The sequence below is a fragment of the Coregonus clupeaformis genome, chromosome 24 (genome assembly GCF_020615455.1).
Source record: "Coregonus clupeaformis isolate EN_2021a chromosome 24, ASM2061545v1, whole genome shotgun sequence".
NCBI lineage: Eukaryota > Metazoa > Chordata > Actinopteri > Salmoniformes > Salmonidae > Coregonus > Coregonus clupeaformis.
Window position 1 is genome coordinate 35,161,276 of NC_059215.1, and position 20,377 is coordinate 35,181,652.

Genomic DNA, 20,377 nt, shown 5'->3' on the forward strand with positions numbered 1-20,377 from the left:
TCCACAACCCTACCTTCTCTTGGCCGCAGAGGGTTCTCACGGGGTGGTCGCGAGAGTGTCAGGGTAGGTGTCTCGGTGATTCCGTTGGTGCAACCATGGTGGAAATCCAGACAGTACCTCCACCGTGTACATTCCCCCCGAATACCTCGATTTGGTGCACGCGTTTTCCAAAACGCAGGCGACCAAGTTACCACCTCATCAGGCGGGGGATTCCATGATAAACCTCCGGGTAGACGCTGTGCCTCCCAGGAGTCATGTGTATCCCCTGTCACAGGCTGAAACGAAGGCTATGGAAATATACGTCACCGAGTCCCTGCGCCAGGGGTTTATACGTCCCTCCACTTCGCCCGCCTCCTCTAGTTTCTTTTTAGTGAAGAAGAAAGACGGCGGTTTGCGCCCTTGCATTGATTATCGATCACCGAACAAGGAGACGATAAGATTTAGTTATCCTCTCCCCCTCATTCCTTCAGTGATCGAGTCAATACATGGGCGCGCTTCTTCACCAAATTAGATCTCCGGAGTGCGTGTCCGAGAGGGGGATGAGTGGAAGACAGCATTCAGCACAACCACGGGGCATTATGAATACCTGGTGATGCCCTACGGTTTGATGAATGCTCCATCCGTCTTCCAGTCCTTTGTGAACGAGGTGTTTCGGGACATGCTTGGTCGCGGTGTAGTGGTCTACATTGATGACATTCTGGTGTATTCCACTACGCGCGCCGAGCATGTGTCCCTGGTTCGCAAAGTGCTGGCCCGACTGTTGGAAAATGACCTTTATGCCAAGGCAGAAAAGTGTCTGTTTTTTCCAGCAGTCCGTCTCCTTCCTCGGATACCGCATTACCACCTCAGGTGTGGAGATGGAGGGAGATCGCATTTCAGCCATGTGTAATTGGCCGACTCCAACCACGGTTAAGGAGGTGCAGTGCTTTATTGGCTTTGCCAACTACTATCGGAGGTTTATCCGGGGCTTTGGCAAGGTCGCAGCTCCCATTACATCTCTGTTGATGGGTGGGCCGTCCCGGCTCCACTGGTCTGCCGAGGCTGACAGGGCCTTCAGTAACCTGAGGTGTCTGTTCACCTCAGCCCCGGTACTGGCCCACCCTGATCCATCACTAACGTTCGTAGTGGAGGTGGATGCGTCCGAGGTAGGGATAGGCGCTGTCCTATCTCAACGCTCGGGCACACCACCCGAGCTCCGCCCCTGTGCCTTCTTCTCCAAGAAGCTCAGCCCGTGGGAGCAGAACTACGACGTTGGTGATCGGGAGCTGTTGGCTGTTGTCCGAGCCCTGACCATATGGAGGTACTGGCTCAAAGGGGCGAAACACCCTTTCCTCTTCTGGACGGACCACCGTAACCTGGAGTACATCCGGGCAGCGAGGAGGCTGAATCCTCGCCAGGCCAGGTGGGCCCTATTCTTCACCCGGTTTGATTTCACTCTATCATACATCCCAGGTACGAAGAACGTGAAGGCAGACACACTGTCACGGCTGTATGACACAGAGGAGAGGCCCAGAGACACCACCCCCATACTCCCGGCCTCCTGCATTGTGGTGCCGGTCGTATGGGCGATGGACGCGGATATAGAGCAGGCGTTACGCACAGAGCCATCTCCACCTGTGTCCAGCTGGGCTGCAGTACGTGCCTGCTCTTGTCCGTGACCGTCTGATCTACTGGGCACACACATCACCCTCCTCTGGTCACCCACGTATCGGTCGTACAGTGCGCTGCCTGACCGGAAATTACTGGTGGCCTACCTTGGCTAAGGATGTGAGGGTGTATGTCTCCTCCTGCTCGGTGTGTGCCCAGAGTAAGGCACCTAGGCACCTCCCAGCGGGTAAGTTACAGCCTTTACCTGTTCTACAACGACCATGGTCTCACCTTAGTATTGATTTCCTTACTGATCTTCCCCTCTCTCAAGGTAACACCACCATCCTGGTCGTTGTGGACCGCTTTTCCAAGGCCTGCCGCCTCCTTCTTCTGCCCGGTCTCCCCACTGCCATGCAGACTGCGGAGGCCCTGTTTACACACGTCTTCCGGTACTACGGGGTACCAGAGGATATAGTGTCTGACCGGGGTCCCCAGTTTACATCCAAGGTCTGGAAGGCGTTCATGGAACGTCTGGGGCTCTCGGTCAGCCTGACCTCTGGTTTCCACCCCGAGTCTAATGGGCAGGTGGAACGGGTAAAATCAGGATGTGGGTAGGTTCCTGCGGTCCTACTGCCAGGACCGGCCGGGGGAGTGGTCGGTGTTCTTGCCATGGGCCGAATATGCCCAGAACTCTCTCCGTCACTCCTTCACTAACCTAACGCCATTCCAAAGTGTTTTAGGTTACCAACCGGTTCTGGCACCGTGGCACCAGAGCCAGACCGAGGCTCCTGCGGTGGATGACTGGTTTCGGCACACGGAGGAGACGTGGGACGCTGCTCAAGTCCACCTCCAACGCGCCGTGTGTCGTCAGAAGGCCAACGCTGACTGGACATCGAGGGGGCCCCGGCGTACTCCGTCCGTTCCTTCCTGGATTCGAGGCGTTGGGTGGGGGGCCTTCAGTACCTCATGGAGTGGGAGGGGTACGGAGGAATGGTGCTGGGTCCCGGTGAGGGATATCCTTGATCCCTCCCTGTTGCGGGATTTCCACCGTCGCCATCCGGCTCGCCCTGCTCCGCGTCCTCCTGGCCGTCCCAGAGGCCGGTGTCGGTGCGCTGCTGGAGCTGCGCGTCAAGGGAGGGGTACTGTCACGACTTCTTCCAAAACTGCCTCCTCTCCTTGTTCGGGCAGGCTTCGGCGTTCGTCGTCACCGGCCTTCTAGCCACTGCCGCTCCATATCTCATCATTCCATTTGTTTTGTCTTGTCTATTACACACACCTGGTTCATATCCCCTCATTAGTACATGTAGAAGTGTTCCCTCTGCCCCCCTTGTCCTTGTGGGTGATTGTTAAATGTGAGGAGAGAGTAGCTCGGTTGAGCTACGTGTATTTTGTATTGCCGGGGTATATTTTCCCTGTGTGCCTGTTTGTTCCAGTGCGCCTCTTTTGCGCACTGGACGTTTTGACGCTATCCAGCATAACTCTGAACTACGGAATAAACTCTGTATTCTGTGATTTACCCTCCTGCGCCTGAATCCTTCAAATCACCTATCACAACTCTGTTTATCAGACGAAATAGTGTGTGTGTGTGTGTGTGTGTGGGATCCAGAGTGCCGCAAGCGTCATCAAAGACGTGAGAGACAAAAAAAGGTTTGTTGGCAAGGGATGTGTGAGTGAGGAGATGAATAACTCTCCTCTGTTCAATAATTCTTCTTCTAGCTGCAGTCAAGAAACTGTTTAGGAGTAGACATCTCATACCAGTCCCTAGAGGCTTCTCTAAGAAAGGAGAATGTTTCTGTCTCAGACATGGCGACTTCGGAGTCTGAATGCCGCCACCGTTTTCTGCCCTTCTCCCACCAGCCTAGGCCAGGCTCCCTCCCCCCTCCGCTCCCCTACTTTCCTTTTGTTTTTAATTAGTCTGATATTTTATAGTGGCGAGCTCCGAGTTTAAAGGGCAACTCCACCACTTTTCAACCTAATTTGTATTATCTCCAGCACAATACCAGTGTCAACATACTATACACTCAGTGTACAAAACAATAGGTTCACCTTCCTAATATTGAGTTGCTCCACCTTTTGCCCTCAGAACAGCCTCAATTCGTTGGGGCATGGACTCTACAAGGTGTCGAAAGCGTTCCACAGGGATGCTGGTCCATGTTGACTCCAATGCTTCCCACAGTTGTGTCAAGTTGGCTGGATGTCCTTTGGGTGGTGGACCATTCTTGATACACATGGGAAACTGTTGAGCGTGAAAAACCCAGCAGCGTTGCAGTTCCTGACACACTCAAACCGGTGCGCCTGGCACCTACTAACTTACCCCGTTCAAAGGCACTTACAGTAAATATTTTGTCTTGCCCATTCACCTTCTGAATGGCACACACACAATCCATGTCTCAATTGTCTCAAGGTTTCAAAATCCTTCTTTAACCTGTCTCCTCCCCTTCATCTACACTGATTGAAGTGGATTTAACAGATGACATCAATAAGGGATCATAGCTTTCACCTGGATTCACCTGGTCAGTCTATGTCATGGAAAAAGCAGGGGTTCCTAATGTTTCGTACACTAAGTGTATGTGAAAAAAGCACATTTCTACGTTTTGTAGAAAAAAATATAAAGTTAAAAAATTAAATTTTTTTAAAAACAGTGATTTTCAAACACTATGAGATTCACAGTGACACGGGGAGCAAGAAAATACCCTTCTTTGGGCTAGAAGCCTGTTGCATGTTTTGAAAATCATTGTTTTTTACTTTTCATCCTACCCTGTGATGTCACAGAGAAGCATTTTTTTAGGACCTTTCTTCATATCTTTTTGACTACAGATCATAATAATGCGCTGTTTTCACATACAGTATGTAGACACTGGTTGGTGCTGGAGATGATGAATGAGGTTGAAAAGTGGCAGAATTGCCCTTTAAAACCAGGGTGATTAGAAGTCCCTGTCAGATGAAGTGGGCTGCTGGGGTGCTGCAATGCCACCGCGGAATGCTAAAAGAACCATAACCGCCACATGCCCACCCACTGACAAACGTTCTGCTACCTGTCTCCCCACCAAGAGGCGTAACGCCCCCCACTGACAAACGTTTTGCTACCCGTCTTCCCAATCCCAAGAGGGACGTTGCCTCTTCCCTGTCTCTCACTAAACTGCCACATTAGTCAAGATTTAAAGGCCTTATCTGACAAGCAAATATGGGATTTCTCGGAGTCGACCTGAGTATTACCTCAGTCAAAGCCTTGTTGAGCTGAACACACTCGGCAGGCGGTTTGTATATAAGCCTGGAGAGATGGAGTGTCATGTTCTTAGCCGTGTTTGCGTGGGTAATGTTTGCGGTTTAAGCCTGTACATATGGATGTAAATGCAGGGAGATTATCTTATGCGGTCGAGCTTCTCCCTACTCATGCATATGTAGATTGGAATCTTCCCTGTTCCAATTCCGGATTACTCCCAATGTCACTATAAGAATCTAAGAAAACCCATCCCTGGGCTCTAGGTAGCCAATTGGTTGAGGGAGAAGTGGCTGCCGGCGCTGCCCACTGGGTAGAAACATAGTTGCCAGGAATGGGAGAGAAAAGTCTCAATATTAGCATATGGTAAACCGAAGGCCCGCGAGCCGTGTTTCCCTGCTTCGGAGCACTTATCACAGAGTAATGGCTGCAAGGGGACAAAACCAAACGCCTAAGTCCTCCACTTGGCATGTAAAACCCCAAACACATTTCTTTCTCTTCTACCGGACGACATAGGGAACACAGATGAAGTGAAATACAGCAAACAGAGGGAGAGAGCGGGGGGACAGAGAAAGACAACAGCGAGGGAAAAAAGACAAAGATGAGCTCCTCCATCTCATGACGTGTATACTTACAGAGAACAGAGAGAACAGAGGAGAGAAGAAGGAGAGGGAAAGGAAAGACAGACCACCAAACAGCAGATGGGCATCATTGGCATGGTGGGCCTGGTCCGGGTGCACTGACCAGCAGCACACAACACATACACTGTAGGAGAGGAAGAGGAAGGGAGGAAGCAAGGAGGGGTGCAACAGACGGGGTAAGGGGTGGATCGCCATAGGAGGACCCTGCTGTACCCATAAGGTCTGATGACTGCAGCAATTCTGCCACCACCGACACCCACTGACACACACACAATCACACACCACCACCACACACAATCGCTATTGGCCGCTATAATCCTTAACACCACTTCACCGTCAACCTACAGTGCCATCAGAAAGTATTTTTCCACATTTTGTTGTGTTACAGCCTGAATTTTATGTCACTGGCCTACACACAATACCCCATAGTGTCAAAGTGGAATTATGTTTTTCTAAATTTTTACAAATTAATAAAAAAATGAAAAGCTGAAATGTCTTGAGTCAATAAGTATTCAATCCCTTTGTTATGGCAAGCCTAAATATGTTTAGGAGTAAACATTTGCTTAACAACTCACATAATAAGTTGCTACCTTTGAATGACTACCTCATCTCTGTACCCCACACATACAATTATCTGTAAGGTTCCTCAGTCGAGCAGTGAATTCCAAACACAGATTAAACCACAAAGACCAGGGAGGTTTCTCAATGCCTCGCAAAGAAGGGTACCTATTGGTAGTTATTAATTACACTTTGGATGGTGTATCAATACACCCAGTCACCACAAAGATACAGGCGTGCTTCCTAACTCAGTTGCCGGAGAGGCAGGAAACCGCTCAGGGATTTCACCATGAGGCCAATGGTGACTTTAAAACAGTTACAGAGTTTAATGGCTGTGAAAACTGAGGATGGATCAACAACACTGTAGTTACTCCACAATACTAACTTAATTGACAGAGTGAAAGGAAGGAAGCCTGTACAGAATAAAAATATTCTAAAACATGCATCCTGTTTGTAACAAGGCACTAAATTAATAATGCAAAAAATGTGGCCTGTTTGTCCTGAATACAAAGTGTTATGTTTGGGGCAAATCCAACACAACATATTACTCAGTACCATACTCCATATTTTCAAGCACAGTGGTGGCTGCATCATGTTATGGGTACGCTTGTAATCATTAAGGACTGGAGAGTTTTTCAGGATAACAAAATAAATGGAATAGAGCTAAGGACAGGCAAAATCCTAGAGGAAAACCTGGTTCAGTCTGCTTTCCACCAGACACCAGTAGATGAATTCACCTTTCAGCAGGACAATAACCTAAAACACAAAGCCAAATCTACACTGGAGTTGCTTACCAAGAAGACATTGAATGTTCCTGAGTGGCCGAGATACAGTTTTGACATAAATCGGCTTGAATATCTATGGTAAGACCTGAAAATGGTTGTCTAGCAATGATCAACAACCAATTTGACAGAGCTTGAATCATTTTGAAAAGAATAATGGACAAATGTTGCACAATCCAGGTGTGGAAAGTTCTTAGAGACTTACCCAGAAAGACTCACAGCTGTAATCACTGCCAAAGGTGATTATTAACATGTATTGACTCAGGGGATTGAACACTTATGTAATGAAGATATATGTTTTATTTTCATGAATGTTTTACAAATGACAATTAAATCAATTTTAATCCCACTTTGTAACACAACAATATGTAGAAAAAGTTAAGGGTTGTGAATACTTTCTGAAGGCACTGTAACTCCCAGAGCAACTCCATTAATTAGATTCATTACCAAACATCACTGGAGGTCCTCGTTGGGTTCAATGGGTACTCAGCCTATTATTGTTTATGAGTATAATCATAGCCAGCGACTGGTGTCGTCGCGCAGCGGCAGAGATGCTAATCAAATAAACATGCAAATTATAAATATTCACCGGAGAGACTTGTCACCAGGCATACGTTTCAGGGGTTTTTCTCCCCAATTTCTCCTCATTCGCAGAGGCTCTTTGTCAATGACAATGTCTCTCCGACTGAGTGATTTTCTGTTAACCTCCAAGGGGAGAGTGCGTGTGTGAACGTGCGCACGCAAACACACACACACACCCACATGCATGCACACATACACATACACACACACACGCATGCACACACACACAAACACACACACAGACACACACACAGACGCACAGACCCAATCTCGCACCGCTCTTAAATGGCATTCATACCATTTATATAACTATCTAACTAAGTACTTCACTGTGTGTGTGTGTGTGTGTGTGTGTGTGTGTGTGTGTGTGTGTGTGTGTGTGTGTGTGTGTGTGTGTGTGTGTGTGTGAGAGAGAGTGTGTCTGCCGGCCTGTCTGTCTGTCTGTCTGTGATCCGCTATACCATCTTATATGTCCATGTCTCGCAGGAGTGAAAGCTTTCTTCCAGCTCTCAGGGTCAAGCGAGAGGCATTTTAAGCCACTTTGACTTCGTTTTTCATCTGAGCATCCGAAGAATGCTAAGAATTGTCCTCTCGCAATCCACCACCATTCACATTTAGCCCCCTATAAAGTGGCCATCTCATGAGGGACTGACCTCGAACACATTCCTGTGAAACTTGATTGTGGCTTATGGATGAAAATACACACCCACAAATCATATACAGTGGGGAGAACAAGTATTTGATACACTGCCGATTTTGCAGGTTTTCCTACTTACAAAGCATGTAGAGGTCTGTAATTTTTATCATAGGTACACTTCAACTGTGAGAGACAGAATCTAAAACACAAATCCAGAAAATCACATTGTATGATTTTTAAGTAATTAATTTGCATTTTATTGCATGACATAAGTATTTGATCACCTACCAACCAGTAAGAATTCCAGCTCTCACAGACCTGTTAGTTTTTCTTTAAGAAGCCCTCCTGTTCGCCACTCATTACCTGTATTAACTGCACTTGTTTGAACTCGTTACCTGTATAAAAGACACCTGTCCACACACTCAATCAAACAGACTCCAACCTCTCCACAATGGCCAAGACCAGAGAGCTGTGTAAAGACATCAGGGATAAAATTGTAGACCTGCACAAGGCTGGGATGGGCTACAGGATAATAGGCAAGCAGCTTGGTGGGAAGGCAACAACTGTTGGCGCAATTATTAGAAAATGGAAGAAGTTCAAGATGACGGTCAATCACCCTCGGTCTGGGGCTCCATGCAAGATCTCACCTCGTGGGGCATCAATGATCATGAGGAAGGTGAGGGATCAGCCCAGAACTACACGGCAGGACCTGGTCAATGACCTGAAGAGAGCTGGGACCACAGTCTCAAAGAAAACCATTAGTAACACACTACGCCGTCATGGATTAAAATACTGCAGCGCATGCAAGGTCCCCCTGCTCAAGCCAGCGCATGTCCAGGCCCGTCTGAAGTTTGCCAATGACCATCTGGATGATCCAAAGGAGGAATGGGAGAAGGTCATGTGGTCTGATGAGACAAAATTTGAGCTTTTTGGTCTAAACTCCACTCGCCGTATTTGGAGGAAGAAGAACGACGAGTCCAACCCCAAGAACACCATCCCAACCGTGAAGCATGGAGGTGGAAACATCATTCTTTGGGGATGCTTTTCTGCAAAGGGGACAGGATGACTGCACTGTATTGAGGGGAGGATGGATGGGGCCATGTATCGTGAGATCTTGGCCAACAACCTCCTTCCCTCAGTAAGAGCATTGAAGATGGGTCGTGGCTGGGTCTTCCAGCATGACAACGACCCGAAACACACAGCCAGGGCAACTAAGGAGTGGCTCCGTAAGAAGCATCTCAAGGTCCTGGAGTGGCCTAGCCAGTCTCCAGACCTGAACCCAATAGAAAATCTTTGGAGGGAGCTGAAAGTCCGTATTGCCCAGTGACAGACCCAAAACCTGAAGGATCTGGAGAAGGTCTGTATGGAGGAGTGGGCCAAAATCCCTGCTGCAGTGTGTGCAAACCTGGTCAAGACCTACAGGAAACGTATGATCTCTGTAATTGCAAACAAAGGTTTCTGTACCAAATATTAAGTTCTGCTTTTCTGATGTATCAAATACTTATGTCATGCCATAAAATGCAAATTAATTACTTAAAAATCATACAATGTGATTTTCTGGATTTTTGTTTTAGATTCCGTCTCTCACAGTTGAAGTGTACCTATGATAAAAATTACAGACCTCTACATGCTTTGTAAGTAGGAAAACCTGCAAAATCGGCAGTGTATCAAATACTTGTTCTCCCCACTGTATAAGACCATATAGGTTATTAATCAAATAGGGCGGCATTGTCTTTCTCGGCGTGGCCAACACTGGTGTCCGTATAATTAGTGTAGTCTGTGCCCCCCCATAGGGGACAAGTGGCCCTTGAGGGACATGGTGAGTGAAAGGGCGGACGACAGTCACATTAGGGGGGTTGTCAACACACTCACCGCATGTGACTGAGATTTACAGGCTCCAGCGGTTTGGTGTCATATCTGGAGGATTTTCAGCCCTCGGATTGTGGCATGATTGAGCTATAAACTAGCACTGCCTCTCACCAAATGTGTGTGTGTGTGTGTGTGTGTGTGTGTGTGTGTGTGCATCTGGGGGGTGGTGGGGGGTAGTGACAGCCATGACACCCCATCATCCAAGTTTTTCGCTCCCTATCCACCTCTTGGTTGAAGCTCTAAGAGCCATGGGGAAGTGACAAAAGGCTGGCCAATGCCAGGCGGCACACGATGAAGGACTGAACCACTTAAGCTTATGGGGGTGCATGGAGAAGACTACACACAGAAGGAACGCCACAACAGCAGCTGGATAGGAGGACTATTGATGGTAAAAGACAGCAGGGCCTTCAGTAGTTTGAAGGGTGTGTGTGTGTGTGTGTGTGTGTGAGTGTGTATATGTGCATACCTCTGCTTTTGGTCACTCTAAAATGCTGGTGTGTTTGTGATGTGCCATTGCAGTTAGTGAATGTGCCATTGCAGTTATGTGCTAAAGGGTGGCCCAGTTAGGATGCCACAACCACGTTCTTTGTGTAGTACAGTGAGAGACAATGGCTGCCACTGTCACAGTGATGAAAGAGTGCCACGGGCCGTAACTGTAACTTGTGCTCCGTTTGTGCTATTGATCACGTCGTGACAAAGAGGCCACTTAGACACACAGACACACACACTGTCACATTCAAACAGCTTTGCACACACACACACAACCAAACAAAATCAATGCACACAAGCTTGCACACACACCCAAACCCTCACTCACTTGCGCACGCACACGCACCTGCCAGGAGACTTTGTCAGGGCAGTGTATCCTAGAGTCTAGGGGAAAGGAAACTAACGGTGCTGGGGACTCTATCTAATTCAGACACACAGAGGAAGAAAGGCTTACGAATAAGGAGAGGAGGAGTAGTAAGAGAGGGCGGAGGAGAGATAGAGAAGACGAAGAAACACAGTAATTAAACATCAAACTGTGTGCAGGTGTCCAAAGGTAGGAACACACAGCCTCGGTGGGCACCTTGCTCCTCTCCTTTTGATGTTTAATTAAATAGTTGCGCGAGCTGTTTGGCTAAATATGCAAATGTCAATAAAAACGCATTATAAAACACTGTAACTCGCCACTGGCTAAAACCTGCCGAAAAGGACTGTGACAGTTTACTTTGTCGAAAATAATGAAAAAGAAAAAAAACATAACCACCCGGACATTTTGCTTGTTAATTTATGCGTGGCAAAAAGACGGGTAAACAGACTAGAAAACAATGCTAATGAGTTACACCATGATACTGTGGAGCGATACTTCCAACGAATACAACTTAGTATTCAGATAAGCAACCCGAGTGAGACGAGATAGAGATATCTGTCTGAAAAGAACCAGAGGAGCTAGAACTTTGCTCCAGAACGTTTAGCTTGTCTATCGAAGAGAGACACTCTTCATCAGGGGTAGGCTATCTGTACTCCGCTAGGGCCATTGTGGGTACAGGTTTTTACTTTGGCCAAACAGTAACACACCCAACTCTACAAAATCGACTAATCGTAGTCATCGATCAATGCTTTGATGTGCTGAATCGTATGTGTTACTGCTTGGCTGGAGCAAAAACATGCACCCACGCCAGATGGCCTTCGCAGGGTTATGTTTGCCCACTGCTGCTCTAATTCTAAATCTACAAGTCCTTAGATCAGTGTTTCTTAATACTGGTCTTGGGGACCCAAAGGGGGGCACTTTTTTTTTTTTGCCCTAGCACTAAACACCTGATTCCACTAATCAAAGGTTTGATGAAGAGTTGATTAGTGGGATCAGGTGTGTAACGCTAGGGCAAAAACTAAAATTGGTCCCCAGGACCAGAATTAAGAAACACTGCCTTAGATTATATGAGGTTGAGAGACCTAGTCAGTAGGCACTGGCATGGCACGACTAATGTCAGTGCCCGGGTGGCAAGGGAGGGGTGGGGCATTGTGCAGGGGTTAGGAGTGTCCACATGCCGTCTGCCATGCTGGGGTAGAAGGGTACCATTATAGATTTAGGGTTGAGGGATAAGGTGGTTGGGGAATGGGAAAGGGGTTGACACAAGACAAGACAAAACACAGCACTGGGAAGAAGAGCTCCCCAACCTCACGGACGGACGCTTTCTTCCCCCCGCAAACACAGTAGGGCTGCAGGGAGGGTGCACAGAGGAGGAGAGACAGGAGCGACAGCTTGGAGTGTTGGGAGAGAGAACATACTACTCAGTTTCAGAGAGATACTGTAGATAGTGTGAGAGAGAGAGAGAGAGAGAGAGAGAGAGAGAGAGAGAGAGAGAGAGAGAGAGAGAGAGAGAGAGAGAGAGAGAGAGAGAGGACAAGACAAGACAAGACAAGACAAGACAACCATCCCACCACCAATAGTCCAATTGGAGGAGAGTCTCTGACCCCTCCCAAGTGGTCAGTGTCCACCAGAGGGGTCAAAGGTTGTGCTGCAGCGAGCGGTGTGTCCCGAACAGCGGCAGACATCACACGGACAAAGACAGACAGACTGAGACGCACTGAAACAGAAAGAATACCTGTTTAAAAAGGAAGCCACACAGACAAAAAAGAGACAGACAGAGACAAAGACAGGTGAGCGACAAAACGCTGTGTGTGTTGTGCATAGAGAGAGTGAGAGAGAGAGAGACCCATTGAAGTGGAACACTGGCACTACCAGAGGGTAGGAGGACATGAATGAAACATGAAGGCCGTTGTGTTTCATGTGTCACATGTGATGGCGGAGCGTGACGGGGATGAGGTAGATGGGGGTGAAGGGAAACGTGGTGGTCACGGTACATTCCTGTCTGTTAGCTTTTTCCCCTCCCACCACAGACTACTGACAAGTCAAGAGACAGACAGAAAACAATCACACACACAGTACTTACACAGGACAGGAGGACGTTTCAAAAACACTGTGAGAGGAGGAGTCAACCAGAGGGAGAGAGGGAGAGAGGGAGAGAGGGAGAGAGAGAGAGGACCAAAGGCTAATACCCTTTTCCCCTCCTAGGGGTCCTGACTCACCACACGGGCCTTGCTGCTTGACAGGAATATGGGCCTTGGCATGGCACTCGGCCCGCCGGCGCTCGCAGTCGTTGATGTAGGTGCGGCCGTCCTTGCCGCACAACGGCTTGTAGGTGCCGTCGCACTGGATGGGCTGGCAGGAGCAGCGCACGCCCAGACGCTCCACCTGGCACACACCGTTGAACTTGCACTCCTCCTTGCACTCCTCTGCAAAACGAATGAGGAACATTTTAGTTATTGTTCTTGTTTCTTGTTCTTGTTTAGAATTTGTAATGTTCCTCTGTAAAGTGTGTTGAGATGTTGTGATAATGTTTTTTAAATAAAACGTGACTTGACGTGACTGAAAATAAGGCTAACGCAGCAAATCTGCTGACAAATCGAGGCAATCATCTACAAAACGTTCTCTCTAGGTCAAGGCACATTCAGAGCTTAAAATTAATTACGTTCCCGATCAGTGGATCAAATTTGTACAGTAATTCAATTCGGAGCAATTCCTCTCTTTCTCTTTCTTGTAAAGCGGTCATGCTATACTGCAACTTCATTACGGAGCTGCCTTATCTGGGTGTCGAACATTAGAGGGATGTATTGTATGATGTCATGGTACAAGACAAACCACCGTTCACGACTGAACGCAATAAAGAACCTGATTTCATGGATCTGCATTTCAAATGAAAATATTATCTCCATTTCAAAACCGTAAAAAAAAAAACATATTACTACGCCCATCCATTTTACTTCAGTAAAAGGCAGATAGAGAATGGGTTCCTTTTCACTCGATCCAGACTAACTCAACTCACAAGCATACACAGTGCTATCGCTCCTCCTGAGACATTGAAGTCCTACTCAAGCTTGACCACAAAATATTGCTAACAACAGCTAAGTCAGTGTGTTGCAGGGCAGAAAGGGGAGTCTGTAATAGAATGCATCACACCATGAGCCTCTGTCTTTAACTCTACGGGGATTCGTAGATGTGTGAAGATGAGGTGAGAGGGGAAAAGCTACAGATACAGTGGTGGTGGAGGCCTATTGAAGCCAATTTTCATGCAACAGTGCAGTAAATCTGGCAGTGCAGTAAACCTGGCAGTGCAGTAAACCTGGCAGTGCAGACTTGGTGTGGCCTAAGACCTCTGTTTTAATAGCCCAGATAACCCTTTGCGAGCTCTTATCAAGCCAGCCGTCTGGTATCATGCATGTAACAACACAGCCCTGACAGAACATGGTTAGTTATCTATCCGTCAAGGCAGTGGTGTGTGTGTGTGTGTGTGTGTGTGTGCGTGCGTGAATATACCGACTCACCTTGTTTCTTGCAGCGGCCCGGGTGGATCTTCTTGAGTTCAATACCCTTCTGCATGCCCGTCCGCGTCATATGGCACTCGCTCTCGTAGGTCTGCCCATCGCTGGCGCACAGTGGCTCATTGACGGGTGGGCAGGACTCCGGGAGGGGGAAAGTCAGGGGCTGGTGGGTGCGCGGTTCCACCCGGCATGCAACGTTCAGGTTGTTCTCGCGGTCTTTGCATGGGTCTATGGACAGGCAAGGGAGATAGAGAGAGATAGAGAGAAAGAAAGAGAGGGAGGGAAAGAGAATGAGAGAGAATGAGAGAGAAAGAGAGCGAGAGAGGTTAGTGGTAGGACACGGTTATCCATCACCAGGGATATGCCAGAGATAGGCCTGCTATCAACAAAGGTTGCCCTGGAGAGGCTGAGTGAAAAGCCGGGAAGCCCATGGATCTGAGTGGACGACAGGCTCCAAATAGGTTATTTTTGATTGGGCCTCGTTGCACTCCTCTCTGGGGGAAGCCAGGCTGACGGCTGGCGCTGGTGGCCATATCAGCTGTAATCATAAAGGAACTGGGGAGAAGCTTATTGAAATAGGAGCCGCTAGCTGCTGCAGCTTCGTCCCATCTCTTTCCACTTCTCTTCTTCAGCGCGAGGGGACACAGAGGATTTATGTACCGCTGCATTAAAACACTGCCAGGCTGCGAGCGAGTCATTCAAAACACCACAGAGGAGGATGAGACCAATGGGTATAGAAGAAAGGGTCCGAGAGAGAAAGGGAGAAAAAGAGGGGAGAAATGGTTTCCAAGGCCATGGCTCGGAAAACAAACGGCGACAACGGAACACATAAAAGGGACAATGATGGCCCGGGCTGGGCAGGCGAGACAACAACAGGACCAACGCCAGCAACGCCATCACCAAGGTCAGGGATTGTGTATATTAGCACAATGGAATCGCTCACACAGGAGGATATAAAACGCGGGACCGCAACCAATTTGGGGGTTTTATCGTAATGCAAAAAGCGCCCAAAGCCAGCAATGCAATGATGCCACACAAGCCCAGCCATTATCCCCTTTGCAAAAGACATTACCTCCCATTAAGACACCAGACCGGCTTCCAGGATTCCTGCCCTTCGCAGTTGAGCCCCCCCGATGAGGTATTAGACATACAGACAGACAGCAAAGGCTCTGGCTAGCCTAGCCCCAGCTGTATATTTTATTTATTTATTGACCCTTATTTTATCAGGTAAAATGACTGAAAACATATTATATTTTACAGCAATGACCTGGGGAAGAGTTACAGGGGGGGGAGAGGGGATGAATGAGACAATTGGAAGCTGGAGATCAATCAATCAATCAATCAATCAAATGTCTTTATAAAGCCCTTTTTACATCAGCAGATGTCACAAACTGCTATATAGAAACCCAGCCTAAAACCCCAAACAGTAAGTAATGCAGATGTAGAAGCACGGTGGCTAGGAAAAACTCCCTAGAAAGGCAGAAACCTAGGAAGAAACCTAGAGAGGAACCAGGCTCTGAGGGGTGGCCAGTGACCATGATGGTATGAGGGCCAGATTGGGAATTTAGCCAGGACACCGGCTTAACACCCCTACTCTTACGATAAGATCCATGGGATCTATAGTGACCACAGAGTCAGGACACCTATTTTAACGTCCTTTCTGAAAGACGGCACCCTATGCAGGGCAATGTCCCCTTCACTGCCCTGCAGCATTGGGATCTCCTTAGACCAGAGGGAAGAGTGCCCCCTAATGGACCTCCAACACCACTTTCAGCAGCATCTGGTCTCCCATCCAGGGACCGACCAGGACCGACCCTACTTAGCTTCAGAAGCGAGCCAGTTGAGACAGCCAAGGCTTGGACAGAATCACTCAGGAAGATTTAGGGTCCGCCGGACCAGCTCTCCTGAGAACCCAGCCTCCCCCTGGGGGTATGGCGACATGGAGCCTGGTCTTACCGGGTATGATATATTACAGGCATCCTCTCGAGGCCTGAGTATTCGTCTCCCTTCGCTTTTGTAGCCTCTCAGGCTCCCATCACTTTTTGGAGGCTATTTTGTCTGGCACGCTCTGTTTGGCTCTTTCCCTCTCTCCCTTACCTCATAGTCCTCAGGATAAAAAAACTAAAACAAACAACTGGAGGGGGGGGGGGGGCAGCACAGACAAACAACCATCTTGAACTGGCCAGCTCTAAAAACAAATGTCTTTGTTTGTCAACAGTGAATAATCCACACCACAGGAAGAGTTTGCATAAAGAAAACAAGTAACAGAATGAGAAAACCAGTAACATGATGTCAGAGAGAAAGAAGACACTGAAACCCCAGAGGGAGGTGAAGAGAGAGAGCGAGAGAGAGGAGAGAGAGTGAAAGAAAGAAAAGAAAGAAAGAAAGAAAGAAAGAAAGAAAGAAAGAAAGAAAGAAAGAAAGAAAGAAAGAAAGAAAGAAAGAAAGAGAGAGAAAGAGAGAGAGAGGGCAGAGGAAAAGTATATGAGGGGACTCACTGCAGGATCCCTGGCGCTGAAGGCGGACGTTCTTCTTGGTATGGCAGGCCTGCTTGTGGAGCTCACACTCGTTGCGGTAGTCCTGGCCATCGCTGCCACACATCACCTGCTCGGGCTTGCCGTCGCAGCTCAGCGGGCACATGCACTTGGCCGACAGGCCGTCCGATGACTGGATACAGGTGCTGCCGTAGCTGCAGGTCATCTCGCTGCATGGGTCCTTCAGGGCTGCAGGGAGGGAGAAGACAGAGGGATATTAGGGTTTGTGTGTATATTGCAGGATTCTGTATGGGTTATACAGGAACACTTGACTTTACTGTCACGACTAGCCTACATCATGTGAACCCTTCAACGTTGGTTGAAGATCCAACTGATTGAATTCACTTTGGTGCATTAAAGAAGGCCAGGGAACTAGAGTTTCTACCATGTGTAACACAACAATGAAAGCAAAGTCCATAGCAGTTTAAGTACAAAATTGCCACATGCCACCTTTTTACATCAGAGTGTCAGCCTATTCGAGTGCAAATGGAAAAGGTGCCGTGGATGGGTAACTCTAGGCTGAAGAACTACTTGACAGCCCTGACTAAGGATTCACGGGCAGTCACAGCTGGCTGGCTGTACAAACAAGTTGCATTAATTTTCTGAAGGGCCAATTGAAGGACGCTTTGCATTCACAATACAATCTCAATTGCTATGCTTCAGCATGCTCTTCTACTGGCAGCTGAGCAGACCACCTGAATATTTACCTTTCTGAAAATTAAAGAGACATTTTCCCTCTAGAGAACTTTGTTTCCAACCCCTTATTAAACAGCCCTGCCACTCCGGAGTGACTTATTCTGCCGATATGAGTGGGTGGAACTTCTAATTTAGCGTCTGCAACTGGAGGTATTTTGGTATCTCATAATCTCGACAAAGGAGCGCCATCAGATTACAATCAGCGTAATTTTCCCGCTCCCCCAATACATATTTATAGCGAGCATTATAACAAACACAGAGAGCGAGACCCTGGAGGAGCGGGGTTCCTCCGACAAGCTCTGAGTCTCTCATTTCCTATGCACCGCCACATTTGGAATAATGTTTATCTGTGTCCAATATCCACCTTTTGTTATGATGCTTTGTCCATGAATTTCATTTCGGGACGGGAGCTAAGGTATATTAATCCAACAATCCTTCAGCATACTCTTTGTTTAATCTCCCCTACCCCCAAAATATTAAGTCTTACTCCTGTTTTCAGACCATGTTTGTCACAGAAGACTGCTCCATTTCTTTAGGTTGATCTTTTATTTTTATTTTATTTATTTATTTATTTTACCTTTATTTAACTAGGCAAGTCAGTTAAGAACAAATTCTTATTTACAATGACGGCCTACACCGGCCAAACCCGGATGACGCTGGGCCAATTGTGCGCCGCCCTATGGGAGTCCCAATCATGGCCGGTTGTGATACAGCCTGGATCTTGGGGGTACGTAACTAGGTAGGTAGCACGCTGGTCGCCTTAATGAGAGTCTAGGATCTGGGAGAGACTTTGTCTGGCTACCCAGACTCCTTGCTCCAGGCCAAATGCTACACCACGCCACAATGTTAGTATCATCTCCACACTGAGTCTGGATCTCAGTACCTCCCCGACCCTTCACCGAATCCGAACATTTTCGGGACCTTCTGATTGGGTTGGGCCAGAGCCAGAACACAAGTGGGTAAAGCTGCGGTTTGAAAATTCGTCATTGGCTTTGATACTCCAATTGGTTAGAGACGATCCAATCGCTGATGACATTGTTTTGTACAACGCCCCTCATGTCCCTCCTCACTACAAACGACTTCAATGATGGCAGTTTCAGACTAACGTACAGCGCATTCGGAAAGTATTCAGACCCCTTGACTTTCTCATTTTCTAACATTACAGCCTTATTCTAAAATGCATTAAATTGTTTTTTCCCCTCATCAATCTACACACGATACCCCATAATGACAAAGCAAAAACAGGTATTTAGGCATTTTTACACATTTATAATTTTTTTTTTTTTTTATATAGCATTTACATAAGTATTCAGACCCTTTACTCAGTACTTTGTTGAAGGACCTTTGGCAGACATTACAGCCTCGAGTCTTCTTGGATATGACGCTACAAGCTTGGCACACCTGTATTTGGGGAGTTTCTCCCTTCTTCTCTGCAGATCCTCTCAAGCTCTGTCAGTTTGGATGGGGAGCGTCGCTGCACAGCTATTTTCAGGTCTCTCCAGAGATGTTCGATTGGGTTCAAGTCCGGGCTCTGGCTGGGCCACTCAAGGACATTCAGAGACTTGTCCCGAAGCCACTCCTGTTGGAAGGTGAACCTTCACCCCAGTCTGAGGTCCTGAGCGCTCTGGAGCAGGTTTTCATCAAGGGTCTCTCTGTCCTTTGCTCTGTTCATCTTTGCCTCGATCCTGACTAGTCTCCCAGTCCCTGCCGCTGAAAAACATCCCCACAGCATGATGCTGCCACCACCATGCTTCACTGTAGGGAGGGTGCCAGGTTTCCTCCAGACGTGACGCTTGGCATTCAGGCCAAAGAGTTCAATCTTGGTTTCATCAGAACAGAGAATCTTGTTTCTCATGGTCTGAGAGTTCTTTAGGTGCCTTTTGGTAAACTCCAAGCGGGCTGTCATTTGCCTTTTACTGAGGGGTGGCTTCCGTCTGGCCACTCTACCATAAAGGCCTGATTGGTGGAGTGCTGCAGAGATGGTTGTCCTTCTGGAAGGTTCTCCCATCTCCACAAAGGAACTCTGGAGCTCTGTCAGAGTGACCATCAGGTTCTTGGTCACCCCCCTGACCAAATCCCTTCTCCCCTGATTGCTCAGTTTGGCCGGGTGGCAGGCTCCAGGAAGAGTCTTGGTGGTTCCAAATGTCTTCCATTTAAGAATGATGGAGGCCACTGTGTTCTTGGGGACCTTCAATTCTGCAGAAATTATTTAGCACCCTTCCCCAGATCTGTGCCTCGACACAATCCTGTCTCGGAGCTCTACGGACAATTCCTTCGACCTCATGGCTTGGTTTTTGCTCTGACATGCACTGTCAACTGTGGGACCTTATCTAGACAGGTATGTGCCTTTCCAAATCATGTCCAATGAAATGAATTTACCACAGGTGGACTCCAATCAAGTTGTAGAAACATCTCAAGGATGATCAATGGAAACAGGATGCACCTGAGCTCAATTTCGGATCTGAATACTTATGTAAATAAGGTATTTCTGTTTTAATTTTTTTTATAGATTTGCTAAAATTTCTAAAATCCTGTTTTCGCTTTGTCATTATGGGATTTGTGTGTAGATAGATAAACGTTTTTCCGAATGCACTGTATGTAGACAGAGCAGCAGAATAATTTAGTGTGAGTCGTCAGGCTAGGAGAGACTGGGGAAGAGAAGTGCTTTTGTGTGTCTTCGGATCAAAGCCTCACACATATCTCTCGCTCATTCTCAAATCTTGACACATTTCTCTTTCTGCCGCTCTCGTCTTCAAAACGCTTTAAGACACGGCTGAGTGGTGTCGCTAACGAATGTGTCTTTGTTTCAGTTCGATTTCAGTGCAATACTGCAAGTGGAGCTGGACAACTGGTGACAGTTAATATCAACCAAAAGATTAGTAAAGGTCTTCTACTGTAGATGCAGG

The 20,377-nt window shown here is 47.6% G+C and overlaps 1 protein-coding gene across 7 annotated transcripts in view; it reads right to left on the minus strand.

Moving 5' to 3' along the window:
* LOC121538244 (agrin-like) overlaps window positions 1-20,377 on the minus strand; it is a 298,699-nt gene that overhangs the window by 83,087 nt on the left and 195,235 nt on the right. For all 7 annotated transcript variants that reach the window (XM_045207164.1, XM_045207161.1, XM_045207160.1 and 4 more), the window contains 3 exons: window positions 16,740-16,964; window positions 14,245-14,469; window positions 12,949-13,155 (listed from right to left, as the gene is read on the minus strand). In XM_045207164.1, coding sequence (XP_045063099.1) covers window positions 12,949-13,155; window positions 14,245-14,469; window positions 16,740-16,964 — 657 coding nt within the window. The remainder of the gene's footprint in view (window positions 1-12,948; window positions 13,156-14,244; window positions 14,470-16,739; window positions 16,965-20,377) is intronic.